Source organism: Ursus americanus, chromosome X (genome assembly GCF_024610735.1).
Source record: "Ursus americanus isolate L20-20 chromosome X, mUrsAme1.1.p, whole genome shotgun sequence".
Taxonomy (NCBI): Eukaryota; Metazoa; Chordata; class Mammalia; order Carnivora; family Ursidae; genus Ursus; species Ursus americanus.
Window position 1 is genome coordinate 5,981,918 of NC_142164.1, and position 16,342 is coordinate 5,998,259.

Here is a 16,342-nt window from a genome sequence, read left to right on the forward strand (position 1 = left end):
GTAGCATGAACACCAAGGTTCATGCAACTGCAATAAATCCATACATATCTGAATCTATAAGACTCGCAAGCTCATAAATAAATAAATAAATAGAGACACACAAGCTCAAATAGCTGATTAAAAAAAATCCTGTTTTATAAGAGAAACAAATGACAACTAAAAAGGCAGATATCATATTTTTATTCAAAAAGATAACTTCCATAGTATGGCTTAAGGCCGGCCAGCATAGATTCAGTTCAATCTCCAATACTATCAACAACTACAGACTTAGAAAAGTAATAACTGATGTTTCATGATCACTGCAAAGAACTTTAATGTCAGCAAAGAACAATATCATGGTTACAGGCATATTTTTTAATCTCTTGGTTTATTTCATTATATTCTCCTTTTTAAATATTTGCAATTCCTAAAACTAAGGTAAAAGTGATAACAGCTACCATTCATTAGGCACCTGTTTGGGCCAGATTCCTTGCTTTACACATATTATTTCTAATTTTCACAACAAACTCTCAAAATGAGTGTTAAAACCCCCATTCTAGAAATAAAGAAATGAAGGATCAAAGTAACCTGTGCAAAAAATTTAATGCCTTTCCAGCTGGCCTGGATATTTGTTTCCCAAACATTTTAGACATGTGAGAGTTTGGTCTACTTTATTGTTATATTCACTGGGCAATCTATTCTCCAATTCTACCAGGCCCACAGTGACTTTCTCCCCAGGCTGGACTGCATCGGGAGTACCACGTTGAGTCCTGGGCATCACACACTCAAGAACGTGTGACTATAGTCAGGGCCTGGTCAGAGATGCTATGGACTTACTGCGTGTTGAATTCTTCACTATTGGCATTGTTCAAAGACCACTTTCCAGGAATGGAAATCAAAGAAGAGATTTTAAATCACAGAAGAGACCAGACCGGATGATCTCTAAGATCCCATCTAATGCTGAGCTTCTATTATTTTATACTGAAATTGCATCTGATAGACTTTATGCCAGATACTAAAATTAACTTTCAGACTTAAATTACTGAGACACCTGTATTTTTTCAGACTTAAATTACTGAGACACCTGTATTTTGAACAATAAAAAGGGTACAATAATTTTTATCAGGTTTAAGTATATAATTTTGTCCAAAGAGAGAAGGATCATGTGACCTCTCAAGCTTCCCTGCTAGTCTGTCTCAACGTTATCACTTAAATGCGCAAGAGATAAATCTTTTATGAACAACAGCCTGATGACAAAGCGGGAGGCTTTTTTTTTAGTGCTTAAGGGGGAAGAGTGTTCCTTTTCAATTATACAGGGGAAGAAATAAATTGGTTAAAAGTATTTCACATTTTATGAACTTATAGTTATTCTTTTCAAAGAGATAGCATATACATTTTATAAATATTTAATCACTGTTTTTGAAAGATTTTAATCACCCTGGGTCCAATGTTTCTCTTAAAATGGAACAGTCTGATTTTGTTGGGCATCTCATACAATTGATTTTGACTCAACTTACTGCACCAGGTTGAAGGAATATTTTGGAAATGCAGATATTCTTATCTGACTATTTTTAAAGGTGGCTTTAGTGTTTGTATAATGTTAATTAGAGGTAATTATGGGACAGTTTGTGTCTGTTATCTTCATAAGCTCTAAAGCTTAAATCATCATTTCTTGTTGTTTATGACCAACGTTGGCACTCACTAAACTTTTCTTTTAGTTTCACAACATACCACCTTCTCAAATTTCTTTTTTTATAAGTATTTTATTATTTTTTATTGTTTTTTTTAAAAAGATTTATTTGTTTTAGAGAGAGAGTGTATGCGTGAGTGGGGGTGGGGGACAGAGGGAGAGGGAGAGAAGCAAACTCCCCATGCAAAGCTCGATCTCACACCCTGAGATCATGACCTGAGCTGAAATCAAGAGTTGGATGCTTAACTGACTGAGCCACCCAGGCATCCCTATTTTTATTTTTATTTTTTACAGTAAACTCTATGCCCAACATGAGGCTTGAACTTACAACCCCAAGATCAAGAGTCACATGCTCTACCGACTGAGCCAGCCAGGCAACACCTCAAATTTCTCCTTCTTCACTCAACTTGACCATGCAGTTTTTAAATTTATTTAAGGCCTCATTTATTTTGCTATTCTCATTAGTAGTAGGTGTTATAATGCCTGTTTTGTACTTGATGAAACCAATATAGAGAAATGTGAAGAGATTTATGCAAGATCACAAGTAAATTAAGTGGTAGAGTCTGAAATTAAACAATGGATATAATTTTGTGCTCATATATGTACATCAAATTTTGTTAGAATAAATTCTCATGATTTTTAATAAAAGCTTCATCTTTGTAATTCACATGTCAATTTATTTGAAGATTCTCCTTGAAAGGGCACCACATGCTGTAGAAAATGAAACACGTTTATTTGTGTTTAATAATTCTCAGGGGTCATCATGTGCTTGATAAACATATTATATACAGAATCACAAAAAGATGATGTGACTTGAAATCTGAACTTTTTATCATTAAAACAGATGGGAAAACATCTGGTATATTCCATAACATCAGAGCCACACAGTTCCCTGATTAATGCTAAAGAAGACATTGATTTCACAACACTGGGTCAATGACTAAATTTCAGGCAATGCCATTAAGATAAATTGTGAAAGGTTTAGATATTTGTGAAGGAAAAGTATTTCCATAAAGAGTAACAAACATTTATGGAATGTCTTAAAAGTATAGTCTCAGGTCATCCTCACAATTCTTGGTGGTAAATATTTTCATTTAACAATGAAGACACTGAGGTTCAGAGATGTTACACTGCCTAAGGCAAAGGGCAGAATCAGGATTGAAACTCAGGTCTGTCTCACCCCAATGCCAGTAGACCACACTGCCTCCTAAACATTTAACTACTCTTTCCAAAACGAGGACATTGGGAGGAAAAAAATCGAAGAACTTACTTGTTGGAAAGAAAAATTTTAACAGAGCTTCCCAAATGGAACTTTTTTCCAGAGATTGTCCATTAGCATTTTCACTGCTCCACAGAATACGTTCACTTGGAGACACAGAATTCGAGAACCCTTAAGAAAAAGTGAAATTATTAATCCCAACATATAAAGTGTTCATCACTTTTTATGACCCTTTAATAGTAATTACCCTTTACTTAAATTAATTATGGAAAGTCTAAGAGCTAACAGTTATTATACTTACATCTCATAACAGCTTAGGTACTATTAATAATGAGAATGTGATTCTGCTGCGAAGCTGAAAAGCTAAGTATTAAATTTTTTAAATGTTTTAATTAAAAAATAATTTTAAAATGCTTAAACCATAGGCTAACACATCTCATTGTTTTGCTTTAATCTGAATTACAAAACTGAACTTGCCTCTGACAAACAGCATTAAGATTCAGAGGCCCAAACAATTAACAACTTGGAAACGGTATGTAAGGCAACTAAATCGGACCCCATCACAGAAACTCTTGGTATATATTGATGGCTTCTTTATTTACTGATAAAAATCAAGACCTTAGACATTGTGAAACTCTCCTAATCCTTCTTCCTCAATACTTCAAACAAACTGCTTTTAGTTTTATTTACATCATTCCCTCTTATAGCACAGGAAAGTATATCCATCTTTGTTCCTGTAGCATGGATTTGTCCATATCATTCAATATTTTTCAACACTATCTTTAATAATTTCCCAGTATTCCATTACATGGCTCTATTACAACTGAGTTAACCATTCCCCCATAGAAAGACATTTAGGTTATTCACAAGACATTGATATTATAAAGAACACTGCATAGAACTCATAGATACAAAAACAAAACAAAATAGAATTTATAGACAAAGAAGAGACTGGTGGTTGCCAGAGGCAGGCGGTAGGGGTAGGTGAACTGGGTTAAAGGAATCAAAAGGTACAAACTTCCAGGTATAAAATAAATAACTTCTGGGGATATAATGTACAGCATGGTGACTATAGTTAATAGTAGTGTATTGCATATTTAAAGTTGCTAAGAGAGTAGATCTTAAAAGTTTTCATCACAAGAAAAAAACATTTTGTAACTATGTATGATGTCAGATATTAACTAGAGTTATTGTGATCATTTTGCAATATACACAAATCTCTAATCATCATATTGTACACCTGAAACTAATATAATATGTCAATTATACCTCAATATAAAAAGAAAAAAAGAAATAAAAAACACTGTAATGATTACCACTGGAACTATAGATTTGCAAATAGCTATGAAAAATACCTTAGGATAAATTATTAAGGAATGGCTCTTGATTTTGGCCACACTACCCTCCAGCAAAGCTGTCCGAAAGTACACTTCTACCAGTAGCGCAGGCAAATACCAGTTTTCTTGCACCCTAGACTTTTTATTGTTGTTTGCCAGTTCGATGGGCAAAATAATGGTATTTCTTTGGTTTTAATTTCACCTTGATTCATCAGTGAGCTTACATCTTTCATACATTTGTTATATAGTAGAGAACTTAAGCTTTATTAGTCTGTCACATATGTTACAAATATTTTTCAAGGTAGTCAGCTACCTTTATATTTTTTATGATTTTTTGAGAAGTTCAAAAGTTTTAAGTGTCTTATGTAATCAAATGTATCAATCTCTTCCTTTACTATTTCTGCCTCTTGGGTCAGGTTTAGAAAGACATTCTAAATTCCAATGTTTCCTTCTTTTTTTGTGGGATAAATATTAACTATTTTATTTATTTATTTTTTTAAATAATATTTTTTATTATGTTAGTCACCATCCCTAGTTTTTGATGTAAAGTTCCATGATTCATTACTTGCGTATAACACCCAGTGCTCCATGCAATACGTGCCCTCCTTAATACCCATCAGCAGCCTATCCCATTCCCCCACCCCCCCTCCCCTCTGAAGCCCTCAGTTTGTTTCTCAGAGTCCATAGTCTCTCATGGTTCATTCCCCCTTCTGTTTAACCCTCCCTCTTCTTCCCTTTCTTCTCCTACCGATCTTCCTTCTAACACTTTCTTTTAAGATTTTATTTATTTATTTATTTGAGAGAGAAAGAGAGTGAGTGAGAGAGAGAGCACAAGCCGGGGGAGAGGCAGAGGGAGAGGGAGGAGTACATTCCCTGCTGAGCAGGGAGCCAGATGTGGGACTCCATCCCAGGATGCTGGGATCATGACCTGAGCGGAAGGCAGACACTTAACCAACTAAGCAACCCAGGCGCCCTCCTTCTAACACTTTGATAGTTTTACTTTTGAAATTTAAATCTTTAATCCACCTGGAGTATATTATGAAGCAGGGACGCTTTTTTTCTAGATCTCCAAATACATTAAATCCATCCTTCCCTACTTATGATACCACCATCATATTCTAGGTCATTAAACAGTTATAAATCTGATTCTTGACTTTTCTACTCTGTTCCATAAATCTATGTGTTCACACACCAATACCACCACTGTTATAATTATCTTACATTGTTATATGTTTTAATAACTGATCTGGCAATCCTTTCATTAGTCTTCATTATCAAAATTTTATTCTTAACTCTGAAGAGTTTTTTTACATGAAGCTTAGAATCATTTTATCAAGTCAAAAAATCTAATATTTTATTATAATGATGTTCAGTTATTTAACATTCATTAAAAAACATTTATTGTATGTCTCATGTGCTAAGCATGAATTCAGTTATATGTCAACACATTTGGAGAGAAGTGATAATTGTACAAAATTTTCTCACCCAATAATAGGTTTGTTTTCTCCACTCATTCAACTCTCTTCTTCTCTCTCTGAGTAAGGTTTATAGTTATATTCATACAGGTCCCATATCTCTCTTACTATGTTTACTCCCTTATATCATATATATTTTCCTATGCAAATATAATCTATTTCATCACATTTTCTAGCTGATTTACTGTTGGTATGTAAGAAAGCTATTGATTTTGGTTCATGTATATTCTGATTTACTACCTTATTTGACTCTCATTAGATCTCCACTGTTCTTTGGTTTCATTCCAGATCTATACAATCATATTATCACTAAATATAGATGGTTTTGCCTCCTTTCTTTCCAATACTAAGGGCTCATTTCTTTTTCTTCTCTCACTGCATTGCTAGAACTTCTGAAACTATGGTGAAAAACATATGATAATGGGCATCCTACAGTCAGTCCTGACTTTAATGGGAATGCACTAGTGTTTCATCATTAAGTAAATCTTTGGCTGCTGGTTTAGGATAGATACTTTTTTATTTTAAATTAAGAATGCATTCCTCTAGTCCTGGCTTACTACAAATTTTCTTTTATTATTTTGTTTCATTTTTAATCAAGAATGGAAGTGGGATTTATCAAGTGCTGTTAATATTTACTGTTACAATCATACTTCCCTCTGCCTATTAACAGTTGAATATTAATATATTTTCCAATATTAAAATATTCTTGCATTCCTGAAGTGCACAAGTGCTAACACTTTATGTAGGATTTGTGGATCAACATTCCTAAGTAAAGTGTGCCTGCATTTCCTTTTCTCCTATCTCTGTAGGTTTTGGTGTGGGGTTTATATTTGCTTCATAAAATAATCTGGGAAGCTTCCCATCTCTTTTTCTATACTGAAACAATTTAAACAACATAGGAAATGTTTGATCCATTAAAAGTTTAGGAAAACTCCTCCATAAATAGTCTGACTCTATTTTGTAGAGGGAATAGTTCCTTAGCAACATTGCACTACTTCATGCTCATGAGCCCATTTTAATTTCAATTTTCTTAAAAAATCATCCATTTACAAAATAATTATTAGGATGGAATCATAATAATAGTCATTTATAATTTTTAAATCTCCTTTATATCAATGAAAATATCCTTTCTTATTTTAATGAGACCAATTTTCATACACATACACTTGAATGTGTGTTTTCAGCCTGTAAGGCACTTTCTTATGATATGAAATTATATGAATATTAACTTTATTATACATGTTAAATCAAGCTAAAGTGTGTTATTTAAATGCTCAGTATCTTTATTTTATCTGTCAAGGACTAAAAGATATGTATTAGAGTCTCCCACAATGACTGTGGTTTTGTCCATTTCTACTTGAATTTCTAAACCATTTGTTTTATGTATTTTAACACTATGCATAAACATTCATTCATTACAGTTTTATCTTCACTGTATATTACATATCTTGACAATATTTAAAATAACCCATTTTGTTCAGTTTTTTTTTCCTAACTCCTACTTATTCAATAGATATGTATTTAATGCCTACTATATTCTACGTTTGGGGGATACACCACTGAACAAATCAGATAAGAACCTTGCCCTCATGGGGCTTAAAATATTGTGGAGAAAACAGACAAAAAATAAGTAAACTAACAAATAATTACAAATTGTAATGAGTGCTGTGAAGAAAGTGGATACCAATACAGTTTAAAGTAAGGGACCTACTTTAACTTAACTAGAGGATGGCCTATCTGAGATGATATTTAAGCTTAACAAAAGGATTAGAAGCTGGGCACACAAAGGGCTTGGAAGAGTGCTTCCAGAACAGGGTACAAAAAATGAGATTAATATTGCCAGGCACACTTCAACAGAGTAGAGGGCTCACTGCCCTACACCATACAGGAAAGGAACGACAATTAGAAGTGGCTTTGACAGGACGAGAAACTGCCATTTGTTCACTTGGTGCCCCCCTTCCCCAACTGACTGTCCTTGTCAGTGCACCATCTGAAGGAAGTATTGGCTGGCAGTAGCACATTGTGGCCTAAGTCTCCACTCTATGTTATCTTCTACTTTCTGTGCTTCCTGGAGCCCCTCCTGGACAGAGATTAAGCCCCAACTCAAAGTACCCTAGCCTTCAGCCCCTGTCAGATAAGTTTGGCCTAAGCCTGAGGTAAAACACATATTGCTGCAACTTTTCTCAGTAGTGTCTGGCCTGGCCTCCTCTCTATATTTCAGAAATCCCTCCAAATTTCTGGCATGTTGATGGCAGATGGAACCCTTCTTGGTTCTCTTAGTTTTCAACCGTTATAGATCTTTTGGTCAGTTCAATGAGCATTTGAAATAGAGTAAAATTAAACATTTTACTCAGATAGGCACCACGAGTGGCAGCTTGAACCAAAATTCTCCAGTATATTTAACCTGCACTCTACCACTAGTTTCTTCCCTACACTGAAAGACAATTAGTTACAAATTACCTTGAGCAGTATTTCCCAAAGTGTGGTATGAGTATCAACAGCATTACATGAATTGATTTTAGGAGGAACACAGTTGAATATTTATAGATGTATTTATTTTTTGCTATTTATGTATTTACTTTATAAGTGTAGAAAGAAATATATGATTGTTTATCTCTCTCTTCCTCTCTCTCTCCATATATATATATATATATGACTAGGATATCAAAACTACCATGACACCAAACAAGGTTGACATAACTCACCATATGGCAAACCTTTATAAAATCCCCCTTAACACCTCTGTTCTTTCATCCTTGGGAGCAATTCAACTGTCCTTCCCTCTCTCCAAAATCTCCAATCAGCCCTCACCCAAGTCTTCCCAGATCTTCCTCTTCACCCTATTAGGCTCTAGACTCTTTCCCCTCCAGCATTGCTTTTCATAGGCAGAATAACTCCATCTTCTCTGCCTCTAATTTGCATCTGTACACTCATTAACATGCTCAGCAAGCAAAAGATTAGGATCCAGCTTCCTTAAAAGGCAGCAAGAAATGGTAAAGAACCATGTTTCCCCATCACAATGATTTTTATTTTTTAATTTCCCTGTTACAAAAAAAGACTGAAAATCTAACTACATTTCAGAAAAACAAAAACAGACTCAAAGCTGCAGGTTCCATGGGTATGAGACCTGTGCAATCTATAGTCTGGCTCTTAGAAGGACCCTACTCTTGGTTCAATGTTCTGCTATCATCTTGAAATGTGTAATAAATTTTGAACAAGGGACCTTGCATTTTCATTATGTGAATTATGTTGCCAGCCCTGCTCTGCAGGGAGATCTCTCAGATAAGGAACTGGATTAAAGAGTGAGGAGACAGAATGGGAGCAGTGGCTAATGGTATCACGTTGGACAAGATTCTGCTGGGGCTTTCATAGATGAGGGTCAGTCTTTCTGGGCTTTGGCCTCAAATAGACACAAATTTGCATTCTGGCTCTGCTACATACTAGCTGGTGAACTTCAAATCAGTAAACTTCTCTTTGCCTTAGTTTACTCATCTGCAAAATGGGGGTAATATTTATTTTGAAGGATTGTAAGGATTAAATGAAGTCATAAATGAAGTGCTTAGTACAATGTAAAATGAGTATTTTGTCATATGTCCCTCATTGTTTATTTTTATTGCTTATAATTTTAAATTTAATAACATTACTTTGTTTTCAGGATATTTATTTTTTAAAATAATTATCTTAATAGCAAATATGACCAGTTTTCAATTTATAATTGTGCTACAGTTTCCTTCTAAAATAAATATATTTATGTAAAAAAGTGGGGCAATTTAACAAAATATGGAGAACTGGTAACATTAAGATAATCAAGAACTGTGCAGGTGTTATACAAATGACTGAGGCAGGAGAAACACTCATCTAGGAAATCTCAATTTTTAGAGAAGGTAACTGAAACCTGAAGAGGTAAAGTGACTTATCAAAGGTTACACAGCATGTCAGCGGCAGAATCAAGACAACTTGGGTCTCTCAACTCCTAATTCAGAGCACACATGCACAAATGGTTAAGGCAAGAGCAAGCTTGATGTTTAATGAGGTACATGGCAGATAGCCAGACCTTCTTTCAATATACGCTGCCTCATTCATTCCCCAAGATAGGAGATAAGTGAAGTATTCTAATATAATAATACAGAAACTAGTCACATGTTTTTTCCATGGAGCTAAAGTATTTTGAAAATATGACCTATTAGTCAATCTTTACTTCTTGTTTTATTTTTTAAATCTCCCTGGAAAAGATGTGCAATGAGGACTGATTCAATAGGTTACAGAGAATTGGTGAAGTAGGTGGGATCAAACTCCCAGTCCCCAGTCTGCTAGTCTCCTCATCCTGTATGCCACTAGTCTTTATGTCTTCTACCTAAATATAACCTGACAAGCAAAGCAGCCTGGAGACCAAATGAAAATACAAAACTAGAGATATTCCAGAGCTACCTCAAGTCCTTCAACTTCAAATTCCATTGGTGACATTAAGTCTAAGAGAAATCAGAAGGGTCTGTCTAGGAAGGAGAAGGGGAACTTTAGCTCTAGGACCATGTAACCTGTTTTCACCATAATACTCCAGGCCATGGCCACATTATTTTACTCTTCAGTGTGTATTAGTTTGCTTGGGTTGTTGAAACAAAGCACCATAAACTGGGTGACTTAAACAACAGAAACTTATCGTCTCACAGTTCTGGAAGCTAGAAGTCTAAAATCAAGATGTCAATAGGATTGGTTCCTTCTGAAGGCTGGGAGAAAAAGCCTGCCTCTCTCCTTGGCTTATAGACAGCTGTCTTCTCCCTGTGTCTATTCATTTGGTCTTTCCTCTACCAAAGTCTAACTGTGTGCCCAAATTTCCCCTTTTTATAAGGACACCAGTCATATTGGATTAGGGCTCACTTCATTTTAACTTGATTACCTCTATAAAGAACTTTTCTCCAAATAAGGTCACATTGTGAGGTACTTTGGTTTAAAATTTTAACTTTTTTTTCTGGAAGGGACACAATTCAACCCATAACACACTGCATTTAGTTAAATTAATTAAGTTAAATCATTTAAAATGCAAAATGATACTTAATCCATCCAGTCACATATCACCTCCTGGGAATCTGGGAAATCTGACAATATAAAGAATGAATCATGGATTATTTTAGGAGAAAACATGTTAAACCTATATTGGAAAAAGTCCCCATGGAAATAAAGAAATCACACTGAATAACAGTATTCTTTTTTGGTGAGAGTTCTACTCAAAATAGAAATAGAAAATGAAGAAATCATGGACTAAGAAAAAATGATGTACAATTTATAGTTTTGTTTTTTAACTTACTTTTTCAGAGAATGAAAAAGCTCTCAGTTTGTAAGGCTCTCAAATGTATTTGTAACTAACATTTACAAATACAGTAAAAGTAATTCAGAAATACTTTGGTATTTTAGATGAATAGAAGGAAAAATAAATATGAATAATTTGAAGTAATATGATTTGCAAGCAATCATTTAAAAAGTATTTTAAGATATTTGTGAAAGAGCAAAAATTATATTTCCCCAACTTGTGTAAATTAGCTGATAAAAGAATGCACAGCATATACTTTATTTAACTTTGAATTTCATCCCTCACCAAAAGTTACAAACCACAAACTTATGACATAGTATAAGAGGTCTCTGTTCCATTTACTTACAATGCCTCTGCCCAATTTTTGCCTCTTTCTTTGACTGTGGGAGGACCTTGGTTGGGGGGATGGAAGGCCCTGGAGCAGGCAGGGAAAGAGAAGTCATTGAGATTAGAGGTGGGGATGGTGGAAGGGCTTTGGGAGGCCCTGGAGCAGGCAAGGAAAGAGAAGTCATTGAGATTAGTGGTGGGGATGGTGGAAGGGCTTTGGGCTTGAGGCTGGAGCTTGAGGGAGGGAGAAAGACTGTGGGAAAGCCAAGGCCTTCATGCAGATGAGGAGACAGAACACCACTGAGAGGAAGTTGGGAGGGAGGGCAGGCCAGGGGGGTAAGGTAGAGAAGGTACTTTAGAGAAGGCCAACCTGGAGCTAAGGAGAGAAGGCTGTGGGGAAAGGAAAAGTATTTGAGTGAGGGACAAGAAATATTTGGAGAAGGAGGTGGGAAAGACTTTGAGTGAGGAAAGTGAGGCAGCAAGACCACTGAGTAGGAGGAAAAGAAGATTCTGGGGCAGAAGGAGAGAGTACCTTTGAGTGGTGAAGGAGGAGAAACCTGTGAGTGGGGAGAAGGAGGGTCTTCGGAGGGCTGAAAGAGGCCTCTAAGAGGATAGTGAGTGAAGAAGGCCTGAAGGAGGGTAAATAAGGAGGTAAGAGAAGGATTTTGACTGAGGGAAGGAAGGGCTTTGTGAAAGTAAGAGAGAGGACAGTGTGAAGTTAGTGAATGAAAGCATTTTCAAAGGGAGGTGGAGTGAAGACCTCGAGTAAGGGGAATAAAGGGCTTTGTGAGATAAAGAAGGGCTTTTGAGTATTGAGTTTGAGAAGTTCTCTGTAGATCTTGGATACCAGTCTTTTATCTGTAGTGTCATTTGCAAAAATAAAACAAAACAAAACAAAACAAAAAAAACCTAAAAAAAAAATAAAAAAGAAGAAGGGCTTTTGAGTGAGGGGAGAGGAGGCCTGTAAGGTGAGCAAAGGAAAGTCATTGTGGTGAGGTGAACAATGAAAAGACCTTGATTAAAAGTTAAGAAGAACTTTTTTTTTCTTTTAAAAAATTTATTGAAGTGTAGTTGACATACAATGTTAATATCATTTATGGAACATAAGAAGTAGGAAGATCGGTAGGAGAAGAAAGGGAAGAAGAAAGGGGGGGTAAACAGAAGAGGGAATGAACCACGAGAGACTATGGACTCTGGGAAACAAACTGAGGGCTTCGGGGTGGGGGGAATGGGATAGACCGGTGATGGGTATTAAGGAGGGCACGTATTGCATGGTGCACTGGGTGTTATACGCAAGTAATAAATCATGGAACTTTACATCAAAAACTAGGGATGTACTGTATGGTGACTAACATAATATAAGAAAGTGAAGAACTTTTGAGCAGTGAGGGAGGTGAAAGTTTAGTGTTAATGTGAGGAGAGGGAAATTCCTACTTTGGGAAAGGGCTTGAGGGAAGGAGGCCTTCAAGGGAGGAGGTAAATGAGGGAAGTCAACTGTGGGAGTAGAGGAGGCAGGGAGAGCAACCATAAAAGAAGGGAAGGCCTTGGTGTAGGGAAGTTAGCAAAGAAAGGTCTCTGTGAAGGGAGGTGATGGAGAAAGGAATTTGAGAGATGAGGTAAAGGGGGATTGGTAAGATGAGGTTAGAGGTAGAAGAGCTTTAAGAGAGGGGGAGATGGAGGCTAGTACTTTGATTTTTGCATGTTGATCTTGTACCCTGCAACTTTGCTGAATTTGCAAGATCAACATGCAAAAATCAATTGTGCTTCTATACACCAGCAATGAAAAATCCAAAAAGGAAATTAAGAAAACAGTTCCATTTACAATAACATTCGAAAGAACAAAATATCTAGGAATAAAATTTAACCAAGGAGGTTAAAGGTTTGTTTCCTGAAAACTACAACACATTGCTGAAATAAATTAAAGGAGACATAAATAAATGGAAAGACATCTCATGTTCATGGATTGAAAGACTTAATATTGTTAAGATGGCACGGCTGCGCAAAGTGGTCTACAGATTCATTGCAATCCCTATCAAAACTGTAGTGGCTTTTTTGCATACATGGAAAAGCTGATTCTCAAATTTATATGGAATTACAAGGGGGCCTTGAATGCTTAAAATGTTATGAATAAAGAACAAAACTGGAGAACTCATTAGTCCCAATTTCTCAACTTGCCACAAAACTACAGTAATCAAAAGAGGGATGGTACTGGCATAGGCATAGATACACAGACCAGCAGAAAAGAACTTAGGAGTCCAGAAATAAACCCATAAATCTATGGTCAACTACTTTTCAACAAGGGTGGCAAGACCACTCAATGGGGAATGAATAGTCTCTTCAACAAATGGTGCTGAGACAACTGGATATCCACATGTAGAAAGAATGAAGTTGGACCCCTAACACACACCATATACAAAAATTAATTCAAAATGCATCAACAACCTAAATAGAGGGGCTAAAACCATAAAATACTTTAGAGAAATCATAGAAATAAATCTTTATAAAGGGGGGGTAATCAGAAGGGGGAATGAAACATGAGAGACTATGGACTATGAGAAACAAACTGAGGGCTACAGAGGGGAGGGGGGTGGGGGAATGGGATAGACCGGTGATGGGTAGTAAGGAGGGCACATATTGCATGGTGCACTGGGTGTTATACACAACTAATGAATCATCGAGCCTTACATCGAAAACCGGGGATGTACTGTATGGTGACTAACATAATATAATAAAAAATCATTGTAAAAAAAAAAAAGAAAGAAATCTTTATGACTTTAGATCTGGCAATGGATTCTTAGATATGACACCAAAAGCACAAGTGACAAAATTAAAAATTAAAAAAACAGATAAATTGGACTTCCTCAAAATTAAAAACTTTTGTGCATCAAAAAAAATTATCAAGAAAGTAAAAAGACAACCTACAGAATGGGAAAAATATGTATAAATCATATATCCAGAATATAAAAAGAACTCTTACAACTCAATAACAAAACCACAAAAAATTCAGTTAAAAATGGTCAAAGAACTTGAACAGACATTTCTCTAAAGAAGATACACAAATGTCCAAAAGCACATGAAAAGACACTCAATATCATTAGTCTTTACAGAATGCTAATGAGATCCACAATAAGATACCACTTATACCCACTAAGATGGTGATAATCGAAAAGGGGGTGTGGGTAACAAATGTTGGTGAAATTGCGACCTTCGTACATTGTTAGTGGGGATGTAAAATGATTTGGTCACTTTGTAAAATAGTTTGGGACTTCCTCCAAAAATTCAACATGGAATTCCCATTTGACCCAGCAATTCCACTCCTAGGTATATGCCCAAGAGAACTAAAATCACGTTGACACAAAAACTTGGACATGAATATTCACAGCAATATTATTAGTAATAGCCAACAACTGGAAATAACCCAAATGCCCATCAAGTGATAAATGGATAAACAAAATGCAGTATATTCATGCAATGGAATATTATTCAGCCATTAAGATGAAATGAAGTGCTGATGCGTGCTACAACAGGCATAAATCTCAAGAATGTTATGCTAAGTAAAATAAGCTGGATACAAAAGCACAGATATTCTAGGTTACCTCTATATGCAATGTCTGCCAAAGGTCAACCCACAGAGACAGAAAGCAGCTTGGTGTTGCCAGGGGCTGGGAGATGAGGACTAACTGCTTTACGAACGAGTGCGGGTTTCAACTTGGGGTGAGGAAAACATTTTGGAAGTAGGCAGAGGTGGTGGCTTTGCCACGTTGAAATAGACTAAATGCCACCGACTAGCTCATCACAAAACAGTCCATTTTACTTGAGGTGAAATTCACCTCCATTTTTTGCAAAAAGGCAGGGGGGTGAGGGGGGTCAGAATTTTGTGTGGGGGAAGTCGGGGAGGGCAGGTCGTGATGAAGGGGCTGGGGAGGGAAGGGCTTTCCGAGGGGCTCTGAGGGGCGCGTGCGAGGCGATGAAGCGGGCAGAAGTCGGAGGCCGGGGGAAGCGCGCAGCAGCGGGCGGGAGGGCGGAACGCAACCGCCTGGCTTGGCAGAGGCTGGCCACGGCCACTCACCGGTGTTCAGGTAGTAGCACAGCAAAAGCAACATCCAGATGGCGAGCAAGAGCAGCCCGAAGCGCTTGCGGGCCCACATCTTCACCAGAGAAGGGCGCGTCTCAGCCCGGAGGCCGCGCAGAGACGCCTGCCAGCCGGGCTGAGGCGTGGCCGCCATGACGGCCCGGCGCCCGGGGATGCTGCCCCCCGGGTGCGACCCGATCGCCGGGTTATCGGCACTGCACCCCGCCTCACAACTTAGCAGCCTGGCGCGGATCCCCTGCAGGACCCTGGACTTCGACCGAGTCCTCCCCCGCATCGATCTCCGCTCAGAAGGCATGGCTCCGGGCCGCTGCCTCGCTGAAGTGACACCTCGGTGCCGCCGACCCGTGACCCAGAAGCCCCCGCGGCGGTGACGCTGACGCTGACGTGGCCCCCCTCAGCTGCACGTGCCAGCCGTTGACGCCAGGCCCCGCCCCTTTTTAACGGCCGTCAGGGGGTCTTATGCCCCCTCCCCCGCTCAAGGCCTGGCCCTTCTACTGCTTGTGAAATGCCCTTGAATGAAGGCGTGCGGCCTGAGGCCTGCGTCTGTGGCGTGACTGCTTATCGCCGATCAACCAAACACCTCGCGGGAATTCAGACTCCAGCCTTGGCGACTCGTTCTTCCTCAGGTTCAGCCCTGTGACGCGCCCCGTACTCCACAGCCACCATCCTTAGTCCCTGCGGTAGCCACTAGCCAAATGTGGCTGTTTAAATGTAAATTCCAACTAATTAAAATTAAACGGAATTCAGGAACCAGTTGCTCGGTCACAGTAGTCACGTATCGGGTGCTCCGTAGCCATACATTGCTCACAGCGACCGTACTGGACAGAGCCGGTATGCCGCGTATCCACCACGGCCGGAAGCTGGATTGCGCAGCGCTGTACGTGCGTGGTGACCAGCGAACACGGTAGATCATTCTA

At 37.9% G+C, this 16,342-nt stretch overlaps 1 protein-coding gene across 1 annotated transcript in view; it reads right to left on the reverse strand.

Moving 5' to 3' along the window:
* FMR1NB (FMR1 neighbor) overlaps positions 1-15,751 on the reverse strand; it is a 32,089-nt gene extending 16,338 nt beyond the window's left edge. Inside the window, 2 exon segments of the mRNA XM_087859640.1 lie at positions 2,940-3,059; positions 15,402-15,751. Of these exon segments, the coding sequence (XP_087715766.1) occupies positions 2,940-3,059; positions 15,402-15,720 (439 nt within the window). The 5' untranslated portion in view covers positions 15,721-15,751.
* Between the last annotated feature and the right edge of the window lie 591 nt (positions 15,752-16,342).